This window comes from Aquarana catesbeiana, linkage group LG03 (genome assembly GCF_042186555.1).
Source record: "Aquarana catesbeiana isolate 2022-GZ linkage group LG03, ASM4218655v1, whole genome shotgun sequence".
Lineage (NCBI taxonomy): Eukaryota > Metazoa > Chordata > Amphibia > Anura > Ranidae > Aquarana > Aquarana catesbeiana.
Window position 1 is genome coordinate 471,265,228 of NC_133326.1, and position 21,964 is coordinate 471,287,191.

At 40.6% G+C, this 21,964-nt stretch overlaps 1 protein-coding gene across 15 annotated transcripts in view; it reads left to right on the top strand.

The window, feature by feature from the left end:
* Positions 1-7,027, top strand: part of LOC141132482 (protocadherin alpha-C2-like) — a 441,772-nt gene extending 434,745 nt beyond the window's left edge. For all 15 annotated transcript variants that reach the window (XM_073620890.1, XM_073620892.1, XM_073620897.1 and 12 more), the window contains one exon: positions 1,158-7,027. In XM_073620890.1, coding sequence (XP_073476991.1) covers positions 1,158-1,471 — 314 coding nt within the window. In that variant the 3' untranslated portion in view covers positions 1,472-7,027. The remainder of the gene's footprint in view (positions 1-1,157) is intronic.
* Positions 7,028-21,964: the final 14,937 nt, after the last annotated feature.

The window sequence follows — 21,964 nt, forward strand, 5'->3', positions numbered from 1 at the left end:
TCCCCTGGACCACACCATTGTTCACTTGCTATTAACTTATATAAGTGATCTTCATGTTTCACATAAAGGATCTACAACTTCTTGGAAAATAGGGTTTATTGCATGTCATCTTACCTTACTGTGTGAGGGAGGTGGATTAACATCTGTATGTCCTTCCCCTTCTATTAGAGGGCCCTCCTTTAGACCAGTGGTTCTCAACCTCAGTCATCAAGTACCTCCAACAGGCCATGTTTGCAGGTTTTCCTCTATCTTGCACAGGTGCTTTAAATCAGAGTTAATAGCTTGGTATTTTGGACAGCTATTTTATCTAAGAGAAATTCCCAAAACATGGCCTGTTGGATGACTGAGATTGAGAACCACTGCTTTAGACCACACTGCAGTATCTTCATGCATCTATTTGCCTTTTATCCTTTACCTTTGTGATGATTGTAGGTTCAAAGCTTATGTAACAACATATATCCAAATGGACATAGTCTCTGTATAGATACATATTGTTACATATTTTTACAGTGTTTTTTTTTTTTTAATTAGTTTTTTTTGTCTTTTGGGCATCACATTTATTATATAGAGGTTTGCCATTGCAACATCAGAACTATTGCAATATGCACTAGGGCATCCGTTTGTAGTACAGTGGAAGTTTTTTAGAAATTGGTTTTTATATATTTGTGTAGAATAAAGTGGATTTATACAGTGCTTTGGCTATTAAGATATTTGTATATACAGACCCTTTCCATTTCTGGTTGAGTCCATAACTAGTATTTATATTCTTAGGTGCTACATATTGTTATGACTAGGGACTCCCAGATCATCTTTCTTTGAGGATAGAGGGGGCCTTGAGTCTTTTGTTGCTTTTCATACTGCTGACAATAACATCTTCTCTCCAAGTTGACCTGTTTCCATACCTTCACTTCAGGAACCTGGTCCCACTGAAGACATTAAAGAAGGGATCTTTACCAGAAAGACAAATGTGTATATAAAGGGAACTAAACCACAAATCTGTCTGTTCATGTCTTTGGTTTTAGAAAATGTAAAAGTTGATTGTACAATTGAGAGTGTGCAATGAGCTTAAAATGATCTGTAAATAGGATTGATATCATTATCAGTTTAGTGTTGTTATTATTATTTAAAGATAATGATGTATGTCTTCAACTTTACAGAACCCGAAGGAGGAGAAGTGTCTCCCCCAGTAGGAGCTGGTGTGAACTGCAACAGCTGGACCTTCAAATATGGACCTGGCAATCAAAAACAACCAGTGCCACAAATACCACCCGATTTTCCAGAGAATTTTATTATCCCAGGATCCCCAGCCATCATTTCTATCCGCCAGGATCAGCCATCCGCTCAAGCTCAAAAAAGTAACTTCATAACCTTTGGTAAAAAGGAAGAAACAAAAAAGAAAAAGAAAAAGAAGAAGGGGAACAAAAATCAAGAGAAAGCAAATAATAATGCAGCTGACAACAATGATCAATGAAAGGATACTGAAGCCAATTATTTCCCCCATTTTTGTAAGACATAATGTAGCAACTCATAAGAATCTTCCTATTGTTAATGCACCTTCCTACAAACAAAAAGACTTCATCATTCAAGCCTGAGAATCTATACAGTTTGTCAATATCATTATCAGATTGTGTCTTAAAGCTTTATAATGTCAAATGTTTAGTCATATAGTATCCAGCGGTTGTCTCTCACATCCAAAGAATGCAAATGCAGGTTGTGCATATAACAAATAAGTGACTGTTGAAGTGTTACTGTTGTCGGTGGTGAAGGAGACTTTCATTTTCTGGGTGAAGCCACTATTCAGCCTATCAGTTCATCAGGAATCACTAACATTACTGTTCCATCGGTTATTTTATGCCTCTGGAATACCTCTAGTTCCTGATCCCTGATTGACTGCATTCTCTGAATATTGATATACATCCTGCCGCAAGACTGAAAGTCTCCAGTCGATACTGGTAACAAGTATACTTTAAGGTATATCTTTGTAAATAAAGTATAATGTACAGAAAAACATGTTATATTCAACCACTCATGGGACAAGATGCACATGTAAATTTACACCATATTTCTGAGCAAAAATAGAGTACAAAAAGGGATAAACCAATATTTTCAGAAATGGGCCAAAACACCCATTAACAATCGAATTTCAACCACAGAAAATAAAAAAAGTATCTTTACAATTAATGTAGATTTCATACTGAGTATATTGATATGTATAATAATTTATATATACCGACCTTCAACCATTACGTTTTATCAGGCTCTTGACAACATTTGAATGCATCAAGCAAAATCTACATATAAGCTAATTCCTCAGGAATCAAGATAGTAAATAACATGTTTATTTCTGTTCCCACCTTCTGTTATTGTAAATGTACTCACTTCTGAAAAAAAAAAAAAATCACATATACATACATATAAAATAAGAAAAAAAAAACAGTTCACATGTAAATAAACTCTTACTTAGCTCATACTTTTCAAAGAGTGCATATTAAGGGTGAAATATATTCTCCTCAAAGCAAAAAAAGCAAATCTTATTGTGGTGTATTTTAAGGAAAATTATAATCAGGGTGCATTATACTATATGGTGTTTAAAGGAAAATGCAAAAAAAGAAAAAAAAAACAGAAAACAGACATTACAGAGTATTTATCTATACAAATCGAAACAAAATAATGCGTAATAGTTGTATTTGTAGCCCCCTGCTCTTAGAGCATAAGTTTATCTGAATGTACTTAGACCACTGGAAATGTGTGAGTATCTGCAAGCACATGGCCCATTGTTGTTTGCATGGGGAAATGGTCACTTTTTGATAATTTACAGCTGACACCCCTTTGCATTTTAATTTTTTTTTTATTATTGATGGAATGCAGAAGCTTAGCCAATAGTTATCTGAAGTTAAGAGCATCCTTGTTCCTAGTCCACAGCACGACATCATGGAACTTTGTAGTAGAACTATTGGTGACTTACACGTTGACTGTTTACCAAGGACGCTGCAAGAACAAATATTACCAATCAGCCCATGGTGGCAGTTACATTTTTACAATGGAAAAGGCTACCAAATGTAGATATGTCATGTAAGATTTAAGATAATATCCCAGTTCTTTTATTACTGAGGCTTTTTTCACAATTGTGGGAAAAAATATATAATAGCCAAACTACTGAAACTAAACTCCATCTTTAAATAACATACATACCAGTCTGATGTCTTTATTTTTATGCACGGATTGATTGTGTATTATATCAAATCCAAGGGTAACAAAAAAGACATCTATGAAAGTGCTATTCTCCTCTAAGTAATATAAATAATAAATATAGATTGAGAAAGATAAAATAAAACAAGACAAAAGGTATCATGAATAAGTATATGTATGTTAGAATAATACTGTGTATATTTATACATGTACGGTAAGTTAAATGTACCTTGATGTTAATTTTCCTGGTGAATTACAAATAGGGACAGTCCCATGTAAGGGCTCAATGCCAATCATAATATTGATAAGTATGATGCAAGTCAGATCATTAACATCTATCACAGATTGGTTGTTTATGTCTTCATAATAAAATTACACCACTTGAAAGGGCCACTAAACAGAAAATACAAGTTTCTTATTATATGAAATGTAATATAATAGTAGTATAATTTTGTAACTTTCACAACAGATGATATAAAATGCCTCATGCCTTTAACTTCATAATAATAAATATGATCTATGTATGCAGACAGTGTAGCTAAGTGAAAATTATTGTTATAGGTAGGCTCACGTTGGTGGCATGTAATAGATGTATTAGATAGGTTATATGAAAACATGATTTGCAGACAATATATGCTTTACTTGTCTCTAGCAAGTCCCACAGCTAGGCCCACTATATCAGTAATTGTCTACAAAAAATGGGGGGGGCTTAATTGTGGCCCCTGAACATGCCAGTTTTGGCTAAAGGCTGAAGACATGCTTCAGTAGACAATGGGAGACTAGGGAAATGTTACATGTTGCTAGTAATGGTCACTGCTAATACTCCTTCACAAATGTATGCTTCTGTAGACTTCTGGGGTCTAAAGGCTAAACTAGAAGTACGAAAGGTCAACATGCAGCCCCAGGGCACTGCAATCATGATGACTAAGGATGAGCTGAACACCCCCCTCCCTCCGGGTTCGGTTCGCACCAGAACATCTGAACAGGCAAAAAATTTGGACGAACAAGCGAACACCATTAAAGTCTATGGGACATGAACATGAAAAAACAAAAGTGCTAATTTTAAAGGCTTATGTGCAAGTTATTGTCATAAAAAGTGTTTGGGGACCCGGGTCCTGCCCCAGAGGACATGTATCAATGCAAAAAAAAAGTTTTAAAAATGGACGTTTTTTCGGGAGCAGTGATTTTTATAATGCTTAAAGTAAAACAATAAAAATGAAATATTCCTTTAAATATTGTGCCTGGGTGGTGTGCTTATTATGCCTGTAAAGTGGTGCAGTTTTCCCGCGTTTAGAAGAGTACCACAGCAAAATGACATTTCTAAAGGAAAAAAGTCATTTAAAACTGATTGCGGCTGTAATGAATTGTCGGGTCTTGGCAATAAAGATAAAACTCATTGAAAAAAATAGCATGGGTCCCCCCCAGTCCATTACCAGGCCTTTTGGGTCTGGTATGGTTATTAAGGGGAACCCCAAACCAAAAATGTAAAAAAAAATTGCGTGGGGGTCCAGCCAAAATCCATACCAGGTCCTTCAGGTCTGGTATGGAAATTAAGGGTAACCTTGCACCAATTTAAAAAAAAAATGGCATGGGGTCCCACCAAAATCCATACCAGACCCTTATCCAAGCATGCAACCTGGCAGGCCGCAGGAAAAGAGGGGGGACCCCCAGATCCCAGCCCCCCTTTGTTAAAGGGGGCTTCCAGATTCCGATAAGCCCCCAACCGCATACCCCCACAAGGGTTGTGGGGATGAGCCCCTTGTTCCCATCAACATGGGGACAAGGTGTTTTGGGGGCCTACACCAAAAGACCCTCCCCATGTTGAGGGCATGTGGCCTGGTACGGTTCAGGAGGGGAGGTGCTCTCTCATCCCCCCTCTTTTCCTGTGGCCTGCCAGGTTGCGTGCTTGGATAAGGGTCTGGAATGGATTTTGGGGGGCCCTACGCCATTTTTTTTAATTTTTGGTTCGGGGTTCCCCTTAATATTCATACCAGACCCAAAGGGCCTGGTAATGGACTGGGGGGGGACCTATGCCATTTTTTTCTATGAGTTTTACCTATATTGCCGAGACCTGACGATTCATTACAGCCGCAATCATTTTTGAATGACTTTTTTCCTTTAGAAATGCTATTTTGCTGCGGTACTGTTCTAAACACTGGAAAATTGCGCCACTTTACAGGCATACTAAGGAGACCCCCCAGGCACAATATTTAAAGGAATATTTTCATTTTTATTGTGTTACTTTAAGCATTATTAAAATCACTGCTCCCCATGTTTAAAACTTATTTTTGCATTGATACATGTCCCCCCGAGGCAGGAAGCATCTGGTCCCCAAACACTTTTTATGACAATAACTTGCATATAAGCCTTTAAAATGAGCACTTTGGTTTTTCATGTTAGTGTCCCATAGACTTTAGCGGTGTTCCGCGGCTTTCGAATTTGCCCGAATACCGCATATTGTTCGGTGTTCACCAAAAGTCCGAACAACCAAAGTTCGGCCCGAACTTATGCTCGGGCTGAACCGTTCACCCATCCCTAATGATGACCTTAGTGTGTTAATCCTTGCATTGTTATTACAAATAAGCATATGAACAAATAGAGTATTCTTGCATAGTCAGCTTCTGATGTAACACCAAACTTTCTATGGTTAGATACAGCCATTTGGTGTTACAGCTCAGGTTTACATTGTTCCTACCTAGCCCTCATGGCCTAAAGGCTTCATTGCAACTAGTAAGGCTACTTTCACACTGGGGTGGGCGGGCGCCGGCGGCAAAGCTTTACCGTCATTTTAGCGGCGCTATTTGGCCACTAGCGGGGGCGGTTTTAACCCCCCCCCGCTAGCGGGCGAAAAAGGATTAAAACCGCCGGCGGCGCTATGCCGGCGGTTTATCGGTGCTGCCCCATACACCGAATACACCGCTACACCAAATACACCGCTCCTACAGCGCTGCAAAGATGTGGCTTGCAGGACTTTTTTGACCATCCTGCAAGTGCACCGCTCCAGTGTGAAAGCCCGCGACACAGGAGAGGCTCTTTACAGGCGCTATTTTTAGCGCTGTAGCCCCTGTAAAGCGCTTCAGTGTGAAAGTAGTCTAAAGGTAAACTGTACAGAAAACAAGGCTTCCCCACAGTCAAATAAAAAATACTAAAAAGTAACTAAAATACTTGCACATATATTGCATATATATGAATAATCTATTTGGATTTTTGCTATAGGGTGACTTGTAGATAAGATTTAGTGGTCCTTTTATCCAACGTGCTCAAGCATGTTACTGCAAACCATTTGACAATTGGAAGTGCTGCTTTGTAATCACATTTAAAAAGCTGCCTGAATCATCGTACGTCTCACCCAGTAAACACAGCTTTGCTTATGTCAGTTCACAATGTGTTAAGCTGCTGCATGTGTTAAAGAATTCTTTGTAATTGAGAACACAAACATGACTTACATGTGCACTCAAAGTACAATGATGTTTCTTGAAACCATCTGGACTTCATAATAGACCCAAGGGTTCATCCTCTTCAGATGACCTACTCATATTGTGTCATTGCAATCTATTGTGTGTTGTTGACTCTGACATATGGGTTTTGGTTTCATTTTTAACTTTCTTACAAGAAGAAGATGATGAACTGCAAATCTTATGTACACTGATGTTAAAATATAAGTAATTATGCCCTATGCTCCTATGAAGATCTAACATATTTATTCTGTGCTTGTGTATGTGAATGCAAACGCTACTATCAGTTATAGTTGACTTTAACTGTTGAATGTAAACCCATACTTTTTCTTTTATTTTTTGTACACTTGTGAAGAAAGTGAAGTAGTGCTGATTTTAATTCACTGCTGTTTATCTTTTTTGGTTTGAAATTACACAGTAAAATTCTTTCTTAAATCAAGAATTACTAAAAAATGTTGCCTCTTTTTTAGGTAAGTCTAAAGTAGAATACGGCAAATTTCTGGTTTCTTTGTTAAAACTTTAAAGTTGAAATTAAGGTATTGTTAAAAATTGACCTTACAGTTGACCCCCCCCCCACCACCACCACACTGCAAGGAATAAAGTAAAATGATTACCTTACTGCTAACTCTCTCATGGTTTCATATCTCTGTATGATAGGCCCTGGAAGGTGCTCCTCCCTGGTTGCAGCCCTTAGACATTATCACCTGCAATGCAGGACCAGGAGTCCTGCATTGTGTGTGAGGATGCCAAGGTATTGCACACATCTGGCATACAGCTTTTATGTGTATGTCCAGCCAAAACTTTTTTCTTCTCTCTACTGACAATAGACAGGATGTGAGCAAAAATCTCCAACAGCAACATTAATAGACATAACAATTAGTTTCTTTGGTAGAGTAGGAGAAGGCTAGAACCTAGATGTTGTTTTATTCTTTCCTCCCTGTTACAGTTGTTCCCTAAATTTCTGTCTGTCACCAAGACAAGAAGTGATGGTAAATCTCTCAGAGACCTGGATGGCAGGAAACACCTTACAAGAGTTCTATTGCTGTCCCATTTTAAACTTAAAAGAAGTATAGGCTTTACAAACACATTATGATTTTGGGATTTGCACCATGGACAGCTAGATCAATTGATATGTACAACATATCTGATGTGATCAATAAAATCCACCTAATCAGGATCCATGTAAATACTTATCAGGTGGCTAATTGTTTTTTTTTTCAGTCTATTGAGAGAATTGAGTATATAGTATTAAGAGGTCAGGTTTAAGCTATGTATAATAATAATCAGCTTTTTGTTTGAAACCTTCACTGTATCAGAAAGTGACCTGATGTCTCTGTATTTTTTTAGCGGTTTTATGGTACATTCCAGTGAAATATGAACATTTTGCATGTGTGCTGACTCAAGGGCACAGTCTACATATTAGATAACCTTAAAATATACACAAAGCCAAAATGTTTCTTTTTGTTTAATTTTTCAGTAAATGGTTAAAACTAGGGTTGTCCCGATACCAATACTAGTATCGGTATCGGGACCACTACCGCGCATTTGCACGAGTACTTGTACTCGTGCAAATGCTCCCGATGCCTAATCCGATACCTGGGATGGCAGAGAGAGAGGCGGCGTGCAACAGGAAGTCAGCAGACAGAATCAGTGGGCAGAGCGGAGAGCGAGTCCTCAAGCGTGTAAGCTGGCAGGGGTGCCGTGTGCAGGGCACAGCCGCATCATCCATCAGGATCGGTGACTGGAGCCATCACATTCGGTAACTGAAGTGACACTCCATGTTGCCGTTGTACACCGTCAGTGCTTCAACATCCCAACGCCCATCTTGGTACATCCTGCACTCGGCCACATTAGGCCAGCAGCAGACATCTTGTTACACCCAGCCCATATAGTTCGGGCTGGGTTGTACACCGTACAAGATGTCCGCTGCTGCTTTTATTTTATGTGGCCCGAGTGCAGGGTGTACCAAGATGGGCGTCGCAGGCAGCATATCAAAATAGTTTAGTTTCCTTTCTTTTCCTCTCATGTCATTTATTTCAATGCCTGCCCATAAGTGCCAGCCACCTGTCAGTGGTCATCAGTCAGTGCCCGTCAGTCAGTGCTCATCAGTCAGTGCCCATCAGTCATTATTATAAACATAATAATAAGCACACAGACCGGGAATGTAGATAGTGGGGTGAGAACGGAATCGTTCCCGACTCAGGGCATAATGAATCTAAATCGGACCACATAGATAGTAATGGGTGCACGCAGCCAACACTTAAAATGGCAGATCCATTGCTTTCGGTGCTGGGACATAGGCTTACCACCACATTGGAGTGTAATGATAGGAATCCACAGTATAAGAACAGTGCAGCACATCATCTCAGCAGTTTCCTGATGACGCAATCTACATTTGCGAAACGCGTAGAGGCTGCTGGGAGATTTTGACGTCACTTCCTGCCTAGTGGGAGCAAGGCTTGGAACACAGACAGTGTGAGAGTGAGGCTTGGAACACACGTGGTATTCCAGACCCCGCTTACACGGCTGGAACAGCTTGGTGCCGGCTTATGGACACAGTAATATGTGAGTGCAATAGTCTTTTTTATACCTTTTTAATAAAAAAGTTTAGACATACTATACCATGATGGTCGTTTATTTTCCATAAGAACTGGTAGTCTGAAGAGGGTGCAGATTGATCCATTGTGTGGAGTGGTTATCCAACTAATGAACCAAAGGCGCATATTCACCTGTTTCTAGTGAGTGGCCAATCTATAAGTGGTGGTGGAATCACAAAAGGGTGATACTTAGTTGCCCAATTTAGAGATGAACCCGTAGGAAATGGCTTATCACTCACTGAGGCCACTTATCTGGGACTTGTCAGCTACTTGGAATCACTCACTGCACAGAGTGTATTGAACTTTTTACTAAAAATATATATTGAATGGTTATTTATGTTACAACAGTTATTTATATATATTTATTTATTTTTGTGTTTTTTACACATGTTCACTTTGATATTGTATGTGGGTCTGAATCGAATGGTTTAGGACACGCATTTTTATATGTTTTTCATTTGGGCAATAGAACAGTTTTATTTTATTAAAATGAATATACTGAGGTTTGTACTCTCTGCTACATACTCATTTGTGGCACAGTCATTAAAGCATATGGCCCTTTAACCACTTCAGCCCCGGACCATTTGGCTGCCCAAAGACCAGAGCACTTTTTGTGATTCTGCAGTGTGTCGCTTTAACTGACAATTGCACGGTCCTTTTTTCCCCACAAATAGAGCTTTCTTTTGGTGGTATTTGATCACCTCTTCGGTTTTTATTTTTTGCGCTATAAACAAAAAAAGAGCAAAAATTTTTGCTATAATAAATATCCCCCAAAAATATATAAAAAAACATTTTTTTCCTCAGTTTAGGCTGATACGTATTCTTCTACATGTTTTTTGGTAAAAAAAAATCGCAATAAGCATTTATTGATTGGTTTGCGCAAAAGTTATAGCGTCTACAAAATAGGGGATAGTTTTAATGGCATTTGTTTACATCAGCATTTCCCATTCTTCATCTCTGTGAGACGATCATGGGTAGCCCAGCGGACATCGAGTCCATGGGACCCGCGATCGCACTCACGGAGCTTGCAGTGGGCTCGCATGCGCGTCCACAATGCCGCGTCTTAAAGGCGACATATAGGTATGTCAATATGCCACTGTCACAATACAATAATGCAGCAGGGAGGATTTTCCCATCCACCTCTAAAACTTCAATCAGCCAGCGGGCTAAAACATTAGGTTTTCAGCCTGCTGGCTGATTGAAAAAAAAAATTAATCATCTATGGCCAACCTAATTTCTCTGGATGGCAGCAGACTCTAGCATGGGGGTTGGCAACCCGTCGATTGTGGGCTACCTGTCGACCGCCAACAGGCGGCAGGTAGACTGCGAACACGTCCCACCGTTGCCGACTAAGTCCTTGCTCCGGATCGGTGCACGTTATGGTTGCCACCTCATCCCTTTAAACCCGAATACATATGAATTACACAGGTTCTGTGGCTGATTAAGATGGTAATTAAACTCACTTGGTGCCTTATCTGCATTTAATTAGCTTCAGAACTTGTGTAATTCATACGTGTTCGGGTTTAAAGGGATGAGGTGGCAACTCTAGTGCATGTGCGCATGCTCAGCAATCCCAGTTTGTAGAGGCAGTCCCAGCCCCTTGCATACGTAATAGCTCGGGTGGGTTTGGGCTCTGAACACGCACCTTCTCAGTCCCACTGCACCCACTGCACCTTCCCTGCACCACTCTGCATTTAAACACCTTCTGTACACTCCAGCCCTCCTGACACCAGAGCCCTCCTGATCCCCCTCCCAATACCTTGCCCTCCTGACACCACAACCCTCCTTATCCCCCCAATACCATGCCCTCCTGACACCACAGCCCTCTTGACACCACAGCCCTCCTGATCCCCCCCAATACCATGCCCTCCTGACACTACAGCCCTCTTGATCCCCCTCCAATATCATGCCATCCTGACACCACAGCCCTCCTGATCCCAATACCATAACCTCATGAAACCACAGTCCTCCTGACCCCCCCAATACCATACCCTGCTGTCCCCCCAGCCCTCCTGATCCCCCCAATACCATGCCCTGACTAAGTTTACATTTTTACAGTGACAGTTGTAGTAGATTTTTCTAGGTTTTTAATGCTGTCTTTACTTTTTGTTGGGGTCTTGCTAGTTAATTTCTTTAACAAAAAGAAGAGTGCTGCTCCTCGGTGATCTTTGATCTCTTCAATGTAGTCCAGGTAAATCTTCATCTCTCAAAGGTTGCCTACCCCTGCTCTAGCAGATAGCCTTGGGTGATAGGTCTCAGAGTTATAAATCTATACTCTGGGTTTCAGATTTCAAAACAACAGCATATTGTTTCCTCACACTCAGGGATATCTGATTGAGAGAAAATGTGTGCACATGGGTATGCAATACACACATCCTCTATGTGAATTCACTGCACTAAGAACAAAATAAGTACTTTACTTCCTTGCTAGGAAAACACCAAAAAAGGAGGTATTTTTCCTCCTTACTAGGTAAATGACACCACACTAAACCAGAATTCTTGCCCTTTTGGGTTCATGGGGTGCTTCTGTGTGACTAAAGGTCACCCACAAATATAACGAGAGGCATGTCCTCTTTAAACATAGGCTTTCTCCATAAAAGAAGGGCGTGTGTAAACAGGTAACTGGTAGACATATGTTTACTAGACCACAGTCTGTGTGAATGTGAAACTGTGCAATGATGAATACAGGTTAGGATATTTTCATGCTTCCCAGCTGAAGATGATGAATATTTATGGTCTTCAGCTTCTCTCTGATAGGCTTATCAGGTGCAACATGCAAAACATTTCAGCACCATGTACTACTGTACATTTCTTACCATGGTGCAACTATAAGTACAGGTGTGTAACTAGATACAGTGCATAGCAAGAATTTTCAGAAGAGTTGCATGTTTCAGCACCGGGAAAACTATACTATCAAAATAATGCCATCATAACATTAATGTTCTTATTTTGTAAATGTGCCACATTTGGAAAAAAAAGTAATGTGCAGCAAAAAATAACAAATGTTAAAGCGATGTGATGCATGTGCAGAGATGAGATGTGGCGCAGAAGTGTATGTAACCAACACACTGAGGAAGATGGCTTCATGGCTTGGGGGGGGGGTCTGGGTGAGGTGGTGAAGTGATTCCAAAACACTGTAATGCAGCACCTCTTAAGAGACTAAAGATTCTCTATGGTAATAGATAAGGACAGCACAGGGTGCTCGTTTATTCACATGACAATTGGCAACTTACAAGACTCTGTAATGTAATCAGGTATATAGATGTAGAAAGGTCATTCAGGGTCAGTTTCTGGGGATAGGCCTTCTAGACCTTCGCAGAGCTTTCTTTGGAGGGATTGCAGCACCTGTGACTGTAATGCAATGGAGACACCCCGGGGAGAAGCAGACTAATGCCCCGTACACACGGTCGGATTTTCCGATGGAAAATGTCCGATCAGAGCATGTTGTCAGAAATTCCGACCGTGTGTGGGCTCCATCGGACATTTTCCATCGGATTTTCCGACACACAAAGTTGGAGAGCAGGAGATAAAATTTTCCGACAACAAAATCCGTTGTCGGAAATTCCGATCGTGTGTACACAAATCCGACGGACAAAGTGCCACGCATGCTCAGAATAAATAAAGAGATGAAAGCTATTGGCCACTGCCCCGTTTATAGTCCCGACGTACATGTTTTACGTCACTGCGTTTAGAACGATCGGATTTTCCGACAACTTTGTGTGACCGTGTGTATGCAAGACAAGTTTGAGCCAACATCCGTCGGAAAAAATCCTAGGATTTTGTTATCGGAATGTCCAAACAAAGTCCGACCGTGTGTACGCCCTATAAGTGTAGCAATAGGTGAATGAAAAGCAAGCTATGTTCAATGGCAACTCACAGAAGTAAAGGGTTAAGGGTCTTCTGCTTTCGCTGTTGTTTGTTTACCAATATTTTTTTTCATGTCTCTATCTCTCCCAATAATACACTATAGATGCTACACTCAGATGCGCCCTCTGCTGTCCTTATCTATTACAAAAACAAAAAGTGTAGCGCTATAAATAGTGGGCTATAAGCCAAAATGGCACTAGAAAGCCTTAAACAGTGAATAAGAATAAAAATGTTATTAACTTTCATAGAAAGTAAAAAAGGTTGATGACAACACAAATAATAATGCAAAAGCTCAATCTATATATAACACACATAGAAAGTGACAATATTGTTGATAACATAGGCAATAGTGCAAAAGATCAGTGTATATATAGCTCAATCTGTATATAACACACATAGAGAGTGACAATATTGTTGATAACACAGGCAATAGTGCAAAAAGCTCAGTGTATATATAGTCCCAGTCAATATATATAGAGTTATCAAACTCAACAACAAGAAACTCCAATGTGGGAAAACGTGTCTATATAAATAGTCCCAGTCTATATATTTAGAGTTAACATACTCAGCAGCAAGAAACTCCAATGTGGGAAAACATATCTATCCATATATTGAGATATGTGACTGTGAGAAAACCACCACCGTGAGAAGGGGAGGCTTACCAGAATGTTTGAACACGCCAGAACGTATGTTCTGCGTGTCAAACAGGCTAGTATTATGGTGAATAAATTCTGGAGCTGTCGATTTCCTAGACCGGAGATTTTCTAATCGCAAGCCAATAGGAACGCATGGAACTTAACCTCTCATGTAGAACGATGCTCAGAAATCCACAGATATATGTATTAAATTGACGTGAGCCTACAAATGGTACTCATAATGTAAAGCTTGAATGATGTGAATGATAATCCTAACCCATTGAAGTCTATAGGAGCTTAACCATGATTTTTTAATGGCCTTCTTAAAGGCTAATTTGCAACCTTTTTTTTTTTTCAGCGCATGGAATTGATGGATTCTCATCAATTGTGTCAGCCCACTGTCCAACTATGTTTCTGAATCAGCATGAGGACCCGCTGCCTAATGTTGTTAACATGTTACACTCCCACCACAAAACGACAGATCCCCAAGCTGTTGTATGTAAAGAAATGGGGTGCAAATGCTGGGTAACAGCATTGATCAAATAAGAGCATGACCAAATGTAATCAATTACAGCTCCTGCCTGCCCCATCAATTTGGGGCTCCTGCCACCTATGGTTCCTTGTGCATCCTGTCAGAAGCTACAAACAGAGCGGCCAGTTTAAATACAAGCTGGCACATGCTGTTTGCAGCAGACTAAGAGGATGAGCTCACAGTGCCTCTGACTTCTTGTCTCCTTAACTCCTTAACTTGAGACCTGAGTGCTTATCATGTACCCAGTCCAAATCCTTACAGCTTTGAAACAAGCTTGGAAATACCCTTCTTTGGTGGCAGCTGAGGCAAAGCACAGGGTGAACAGTACCATGATACATGCGAGGATGGCAGCTATAGAAAGAGATCAGATCCCCAAATTCGATAAAATATGGCACCCTTGGGTAACACACTGCCTACTGCCGACTTTTTTTTCAAATATAAATTTTATTGAAGATTTTGAAAAGAATAGAAAGGAAAACCGTGAGGTTATAATACAACAGTGGTCAGATCCAACATTCTGACAAAAATGACCATCATATGCATTTTCAATAAAGGATTGTCATTCTAACTACAGCGAAGATAACATACCACATAAAATTACATCCTTTAGCCCGTAAGCTAAACTTGGCAACCTATATAAATCCATGTAGTATTGCTATACCTCGTGATTACCATGCTCCAGTGGGTTGTTCAATTCTGCATAGCTCCAAAATATCTGGTGTGCATGGAGAACCATCCATTGACTGAATATTAGACCACTAATTGAAGAAGTAGGTATGTGAAACGGATAGAAAGAAAAGAAGGGGTAAGGGGCTACTGCCAACTTTTGATGACACTGTCCTCTTGCCATGGTAGCTGACATCTAGTTGTTCCTACTACACCACTCGCAGGCTCTCAAGTCAACCTTGTGGACTCCTTCTGCTCTCAATTTCCTCTTTCTCTAGCCTTTCTTTCCTTCCCCTCATAGGGTTTTGAAGCTCTCTTTTTCTCATAAGAAACAGCCTTTCTCCTCTGCCTCCCTACAGCAACCCCTTTCGGCATTCCTGATCAGTGCCCTCTCCATAAATCAGCTGTTTGGCACTTTAACTTCAAACATATAACAACAGTTCATAACCAGTAACAATCATACCTCCATATGTGCAATTTGTTAATCTAATCCCATCTATTAGAAACACCACCTAAACACCCTCTATTATTTTGACCAAACATTGAAGCACTGCTTTTTCTCGTAGTCCTAGCAGTGGCTTCTCCACGACAACTAGCCAATCTCTCTAATGTACCCTAGGCCACTACACTAGATGTATTGTTTCTTCAACAACCCCTCGTTAACATGAATGGTTATATTTTGTTACTCATTGTTCGTTCCGCCTACCAACTAGCCTATAGAGCTTCATTCCCCCTATCTTTTTATGCTCAGTCAACATCTCTGTTATGTTTTGTCTTGAAAACTCAATAAAACTCTTTAACAAGGAGAATCTGCTGCTGCTGAAAAGGTACTGTTTTAACCACTTAAGGACCGGAAGGATTTGACATTTTTTGAGATACAGAACTGCATCGTTTTAACTGACAATTGCGCGGTCGTGCGACGCTGTACCCAAACAAAATTTGTGTCCTTTTTTCCCCACAAGTAGAGCTTTCTTTTGGTGGTATTTGAACACCTCTGCGGTTTTTATTTTTTGCCCTATAAACAAAAAAAGACTGACAATTTAGAAAAAAAAACATATTTTTTAGTTTTTGCCATAATAAATATCCCAAAAAAACAAAAAAAAATGTATTTCTCAGTTTAGGCCAATATGTATTCTTCTACATATTTTTGGTTTAAAAAAAAAACACTATAAGCGTATATTGACTGGTTTGCGCAAAACCATCCACTGAATACTATATAAATGTCACTGGCAGGGAAGGGGTTAACACTAGGGGGCGATTAAGTAATCAGTATGAATAGCAGATCTGTCTCCTCTCTCCTGACAGAACGAAGATCAATCTGTTTACATTGACAGATCTCCATTCTGTATCTCTCAGGAGGATTGCGGGTGCCCGGCGGACATCACGGCCACTGGGCACGCGCATCAGCTCCATTGTCGCGCCCCCTAGTGGTCTTAAAGCGGCTGACGTGCAGCTATGGGGATTCGCCCAGCTGGTTAATCACGCTAAATATATTATTATGCTATATATTATAACATAATAATTTATTATTTATCTACAGTACGTATTTACTGTGAAATTACTGGTTTGAAGTTATAACTTCAAACTTCAGTAATTTGTCCGTTAAGCCACCTTCTTGAGTACAGTTTTTGAAAATACAGTAAATTACCTTAAAAACAATATATAATAATTTTTATATGAAGAGGGCAGGAACAATCAGCCTTAGCACCACATCTCATAAGAAGGTACACAAAGGTAAAGGGAATGGGGTAAAGAAACCCCAGGGACTTTAAAGGTGCTTAGATCAAATGGTAATTAACCACTTGACCACTGGGCACTTAAACCCCCTTAATAACCAGACCAATTTTCAGCTTTTGGTGCTCTCACATTTTGAATGACAATTACTCAGTCATGCAACACTGTACCTATATGAAATTTTTGTCCTTTTTCACACAAATAGAGCTTTCTTTTGGTGGTATTTAATCACTGCTGGGTTCTTTATTTTTTGCGCTATAAAAGAAAAAAGACCGAAAAATCTGTAAAAAAATGCATTTTTCTTAGTTTCTGTTATAAAATTTTGCAAATTAGTAATTTTTCTTCATATATTTTGGCCAAAATTTATACCGCTACATATCTTTGGTAAAAATAACCCAAATCGGTGGATATTATTTGGTCTTTGCGAAAGTTATAGAGTCCAAAAGCTATGGTGCCAGAAAAGTACAAATACCCCCCAAATGACCCCTTTTTGGAAAGAAGACTTTCCAAGGTATTTAGAAAGATGCATGGCGAGTTTTTTGAAGTTGTCATTTTTTCCCACAATTCTTTGCAAAATCAAGTTTTTTTTTTTTACTTTTTTTTTTCACAAAATTGTCATATTAGCAGGTTATTTCTCACACACCGCATATGCATACCACAAATTACACTCCACATGTGTGAGACTTTTACACAGCATGGCCACATACAGAGGCCCAACATGCACGGAGGACCTTCAGGCGTTCTGGAGCACCCAGGCCAATTCTGACATTTCTCTCCTACATGTAAAAATCATCATTTATTAGCTAGAAAATTACATAGAACCCCAAAACATTATATATTTTTTTAGCAAAGACCCTAGAGAATACAATGGCGGTCATTGCAACTTTTTATCTCACACGGTATTTGCGCGGCAATTTTTTGAATGCTTTTTTTGGAAAAAAAACAGTTTTGTGCTTTAAAAAAAAAAACAGAAAGGTTAGCCCAATGTTTTTGCATAATATGAAAGATGAAGTTACACCCAGTAAATAGATACCCAACATGTCACCTTTCAAAATTGCACGCGCTTGTGGAATGGCGCCAAACTTCGCTACTCAAAAATCCCCATAGGCGACGCTTTAAAAATTTTTACTGGTTACATGTTTTGAGTTGCAGAGGAGGTCTAGGGCCAAAATTATTGCTCTCGCTCTACCGATCACACCGATACCTCACATGTGTGGTTTGAACACCGTTTTCATATGTGGGCGGGACTTACGTATGCGTTCGCTTCTGCATGCGAGCACACAGGGACAGGGGCGGTTTAAATTTTTTTTTATTATTGTTCATTTTACTTTATTTATTTTAGTTTGATGCTTTTTTCAAAAAAAAAAATTTTGACCTCTTTTATTCCTATTACAAGGAATGTAAACATCCCTTGTAATAGGAATATGGCATGACAGCTCCTCTTTACAGTGAGATATGGGGTCAATAAGACCTCACATCTCACCTCTAGGCTGGGAAGCCTGAAATAAAAAAATAAAAAAAGAAGATCCTGGCTTCGATCGTAGTGGTGAGTCGGTAGAAGCACCGGTGGGCGGCGGGAGGGGGGGACATCCCCTTTCACCTCCCGTAAGAACGATCAAGCAGTGGAACAGCCGTTATGATCATTCCTACGGTGTAGGGAATCGCTGGCTAAAAAAGCTGATATCTGAATGATGCCTGTAGCTGCACCCATCATTCAGATATCCCCGCACAAAGTTAAGAACGTTGTATGACAGCCGGCCGGCGGGAAGTGGTTAAAACGCATTTTGTCAAAGTTGTCCATTTATACAATATTTCTAACACATAGCATGTACGTACCAAAAATGACACTCCGAAATAGATTCTCCTACTCCTCCTGAGTACGGCGATACCACATGTGTGAGACTTCCACAGCCTGGCCACATACAGAGGCCGAGTACAGCCGAGTATGGCTGAGCATGGCAGAGTATGGCTGAGCATGGCAGGGTATGGCCGAGCATGGCAGGGTATCACCGAGAATTGCAGAGTATGGCTGGGTATGGCAGAGTATGGCGGGGTATTTCAGAGTATGGCGGGGTATTGCAGAGTATGGCAGGGTATCGCTGAGTATGACTGGGTATGGCTGGGTATCACAGAGTATGACTGGGTATGGCAGGGTATGGCAGGGCATGGCTGGGTGTTTCAGAGTATGGCGGGGTGTTTCAGAGTATGGTGGGGTATTGCCGATTATGGCTGAGCATGGCTGGGTATGGCTGAGTATGGCAGGGTATCACCGAGTATGACTGGGTATGGCTGGGTATCAGAGTATGACTGGGTATGACTGGGTATGACTGGGTATGGCGGGGTATTGCAGGGTATTGCGGGGTATTGCGGGGTATTGCAGAGTATTGCACAGTGTTGTGGGGTATTGCAGAGTATTGCAGAGTATTGTGGGGTATTGTGGGGTATTGCAGAGTATTGCGGGGTATTGCAGAGTATTGCGGGGTATTGCAGGGTATTGCAGAGTATTGCGTGGTATTGCAGAGTATTGCACAGTGTTGCGGGGTATTGCAGAGTATTGCACAGTGTTGCGGGGTATTGCGGGGTATTGCAGAGTACTGCAGTATTGCAGAGTATTGCGGGGTATTGCGGGGTATTGCAGAGTATTGCACAGTGTTGTGGGGTATTGCAGGGTATTGCAGAGTATTGCCGGGTATTGCATAGTATTGCGGGGTATTGCAGAGTATTGCACAGTGTTGTTGGGCATTGCAGAGTATTGCACAGTGTTGTGGGGTATCGCAGAGTATTGCACATTATTCTGGGGCATTGCAGAGTATTGCAGGGCATTAGGGATGGCTGAGCATGGATGGATGGATGGCTGGATGTCACTGTGCAGCGCTGTGGGCACTACACATCCATCCCCCTCTCCGCTCACAGTGTACCGATCGGTACACAGGAGGGGAGGAGAGGAACCGGCGTCATCAGATGATGCCGGTTTGTTTACATGTGATCGCTCCGTCATTTGACGGAGCGATCACATGGTAAACGGCCGCGATCAGCGGCCATTTACCGGGATCCGTGATGCGCCGGGTCCCCTGGACCCGGTGGTCACGGATGTGTTCAGGTGCGCGCCCCAGGGGGCGCGCGAAAGGGGAACTCTGGGAAGACGTCATATGACGTGATCCCAGAGTTAAGCAACCGCCCTGCTGCCGTCATTCGGCTATGGGCCGGTTGTAAAGTGGTAAAAGTAAAAAAATATGTATACAAAATCTACCCATACAAAAGTTTTTTATTCATTTTATTACATGTTGACAAAAAAGTTTAAAAAGTCTCTCAATATCCATATCTGACTTATTAAAGACAATGGAAGAAAAGCCACTTAGTAAATACCACTCGACATGTTTCGCTCGTTTTGAGCTTCATCAGGAGTTCTGGTAAAAATTGTGGTATACTGAAAATGAGAGACATAGATGAAATATTGCATTTACAATATTAAAATTATTAAAATCACATGGATAGAATAAAATCAATGTGATTTTAATAATTTTAATATTGTAAATGGGATATTTCATCTATGTCTCTCATTTTCAGTATACCACAATTTTTACCAGAACTCCTGATGAAGCTCAAAATGAGCGAAACATGACGAGTGCTATTTACTAAGTGGCTTTTCTTCCATTGGCTTTGTTAAGTCAGATATGGATATTGAGAGACTTTTTAAACTTTTTTGTCAACATGTAATGAATTGAATAAAAAACTTTTGTATGGATAGATTTTGTATACATATTTTTTTACTTTAATTACCATTTGATCTAAGCACCTTTAAAGTCCCTGGGGTTTCTTTACCCCATTCCCTTTACCTTTGAATATATAATAATTACACACCCTAGGGAATACGGTGGTCATTGCAACTTTTTATGTTACACGGTATTTGCGCAGCAATTTTTCAAACGTGTTTTTTTTTGGAAAGAAACTGTTTCATGAATAAAAAAACAAACACTAAAGTTAACCTGATTTTTTTGTATGCTATGAAAGATGATGTTACGCCGAGTAAATAGATACCTAACATGTCAAGCTTTAAAATTGTGCACACTTGTGGAATGGCACCAAAGTATGCCTACAGACCTCAGTTTGTATATTAGGCATTTATGGGGAACTGTATCGAGTGGTTTTGCAAAATCCAGATACACCACATCCACAGGACTCCTCCTATCTAGATGGCAGCTCACTTTTTCATAGAACGTTAACAGATTGGTCTGGCAGGAATGACCCTTCATAATCTCATGCTCATTACTACTAATGATACTGTTTTCATCAGCAAATTCTTGTATATAGTCCCTTTATCATCCCCTCCACTAATTTACATATTATTGATGTTAGGCTGACTTGCCTGTAGTTTCCAGGTATATGTCTCTGCCCTTTTTTTGAATACTGGTACCACACTGGCTTTTCTCCAACCAGCTGGTACAATTCCTGTCAGTATGCTGTCCACAAAGATTAGGAATAATGGTCTAGCTATAACCTGACTGAGTTCTTTGAGGACTCTCCAGTATAAGCCATCTGGTCCTGGTGATTTATTTGTATTGTTTTTCTAGTCTTTTCTTGACTCCGGCCACAAGGGTACATCCTGTGACGTGTTACTAAGAATACAGTAGTGGTTGATATATCCCTCTTATTCCTGTGTCAAAACTGAGGAGAAGAAAGCATTTAGTACAGTTGCCTTCTTTGTGTCATGCATAACAATCCTCCTTTCATCATCTTTTACGTGGGCAATGTGCTCTGATCTTGCTTTTTTACTGTTAAAGAGGTTGTAAACCCTTACGGTTTTTCCCCTCAATGCATTCTATGCAATGAGGGGAAAAACCTCTTGTAGTGCACCAGCCACTCCAGAGCCCCCCTTTTACTTACCTGAGGCCTATCGTTCATGCGCAGCGGACGAGCACACCCGCTCCAGCCGGTGTCTCTTGTCCTGATTGGATAGATTGATAGCAGCGCAGCCATTGGCTCCCACTGCTGTCGATCAAGTCCAATGACGCAGAAACCAGGGGGTGGCGCTGAGTCCTGCTGTCTGGGTCAATGGATGCAGCAGCGGGACACGGGAGCATGCTCACACGGGTGCCCCGAGGGAGAGTGCTTCTCCGATGGGGCACTCGAGAAGAGGAGGAGCCAGGAGCGCCGCTGAAGGATCCCAGAAAAGGAGGATCAGGGCCACTTTGTGCAAAACCAACTGTACAGAGGAGGTAAGTATGATATGTTTGTTTTTTTTTTTTGTTTTTTTTTAATTGTATGACATGTTTGGTTTTTTTTGTGTTT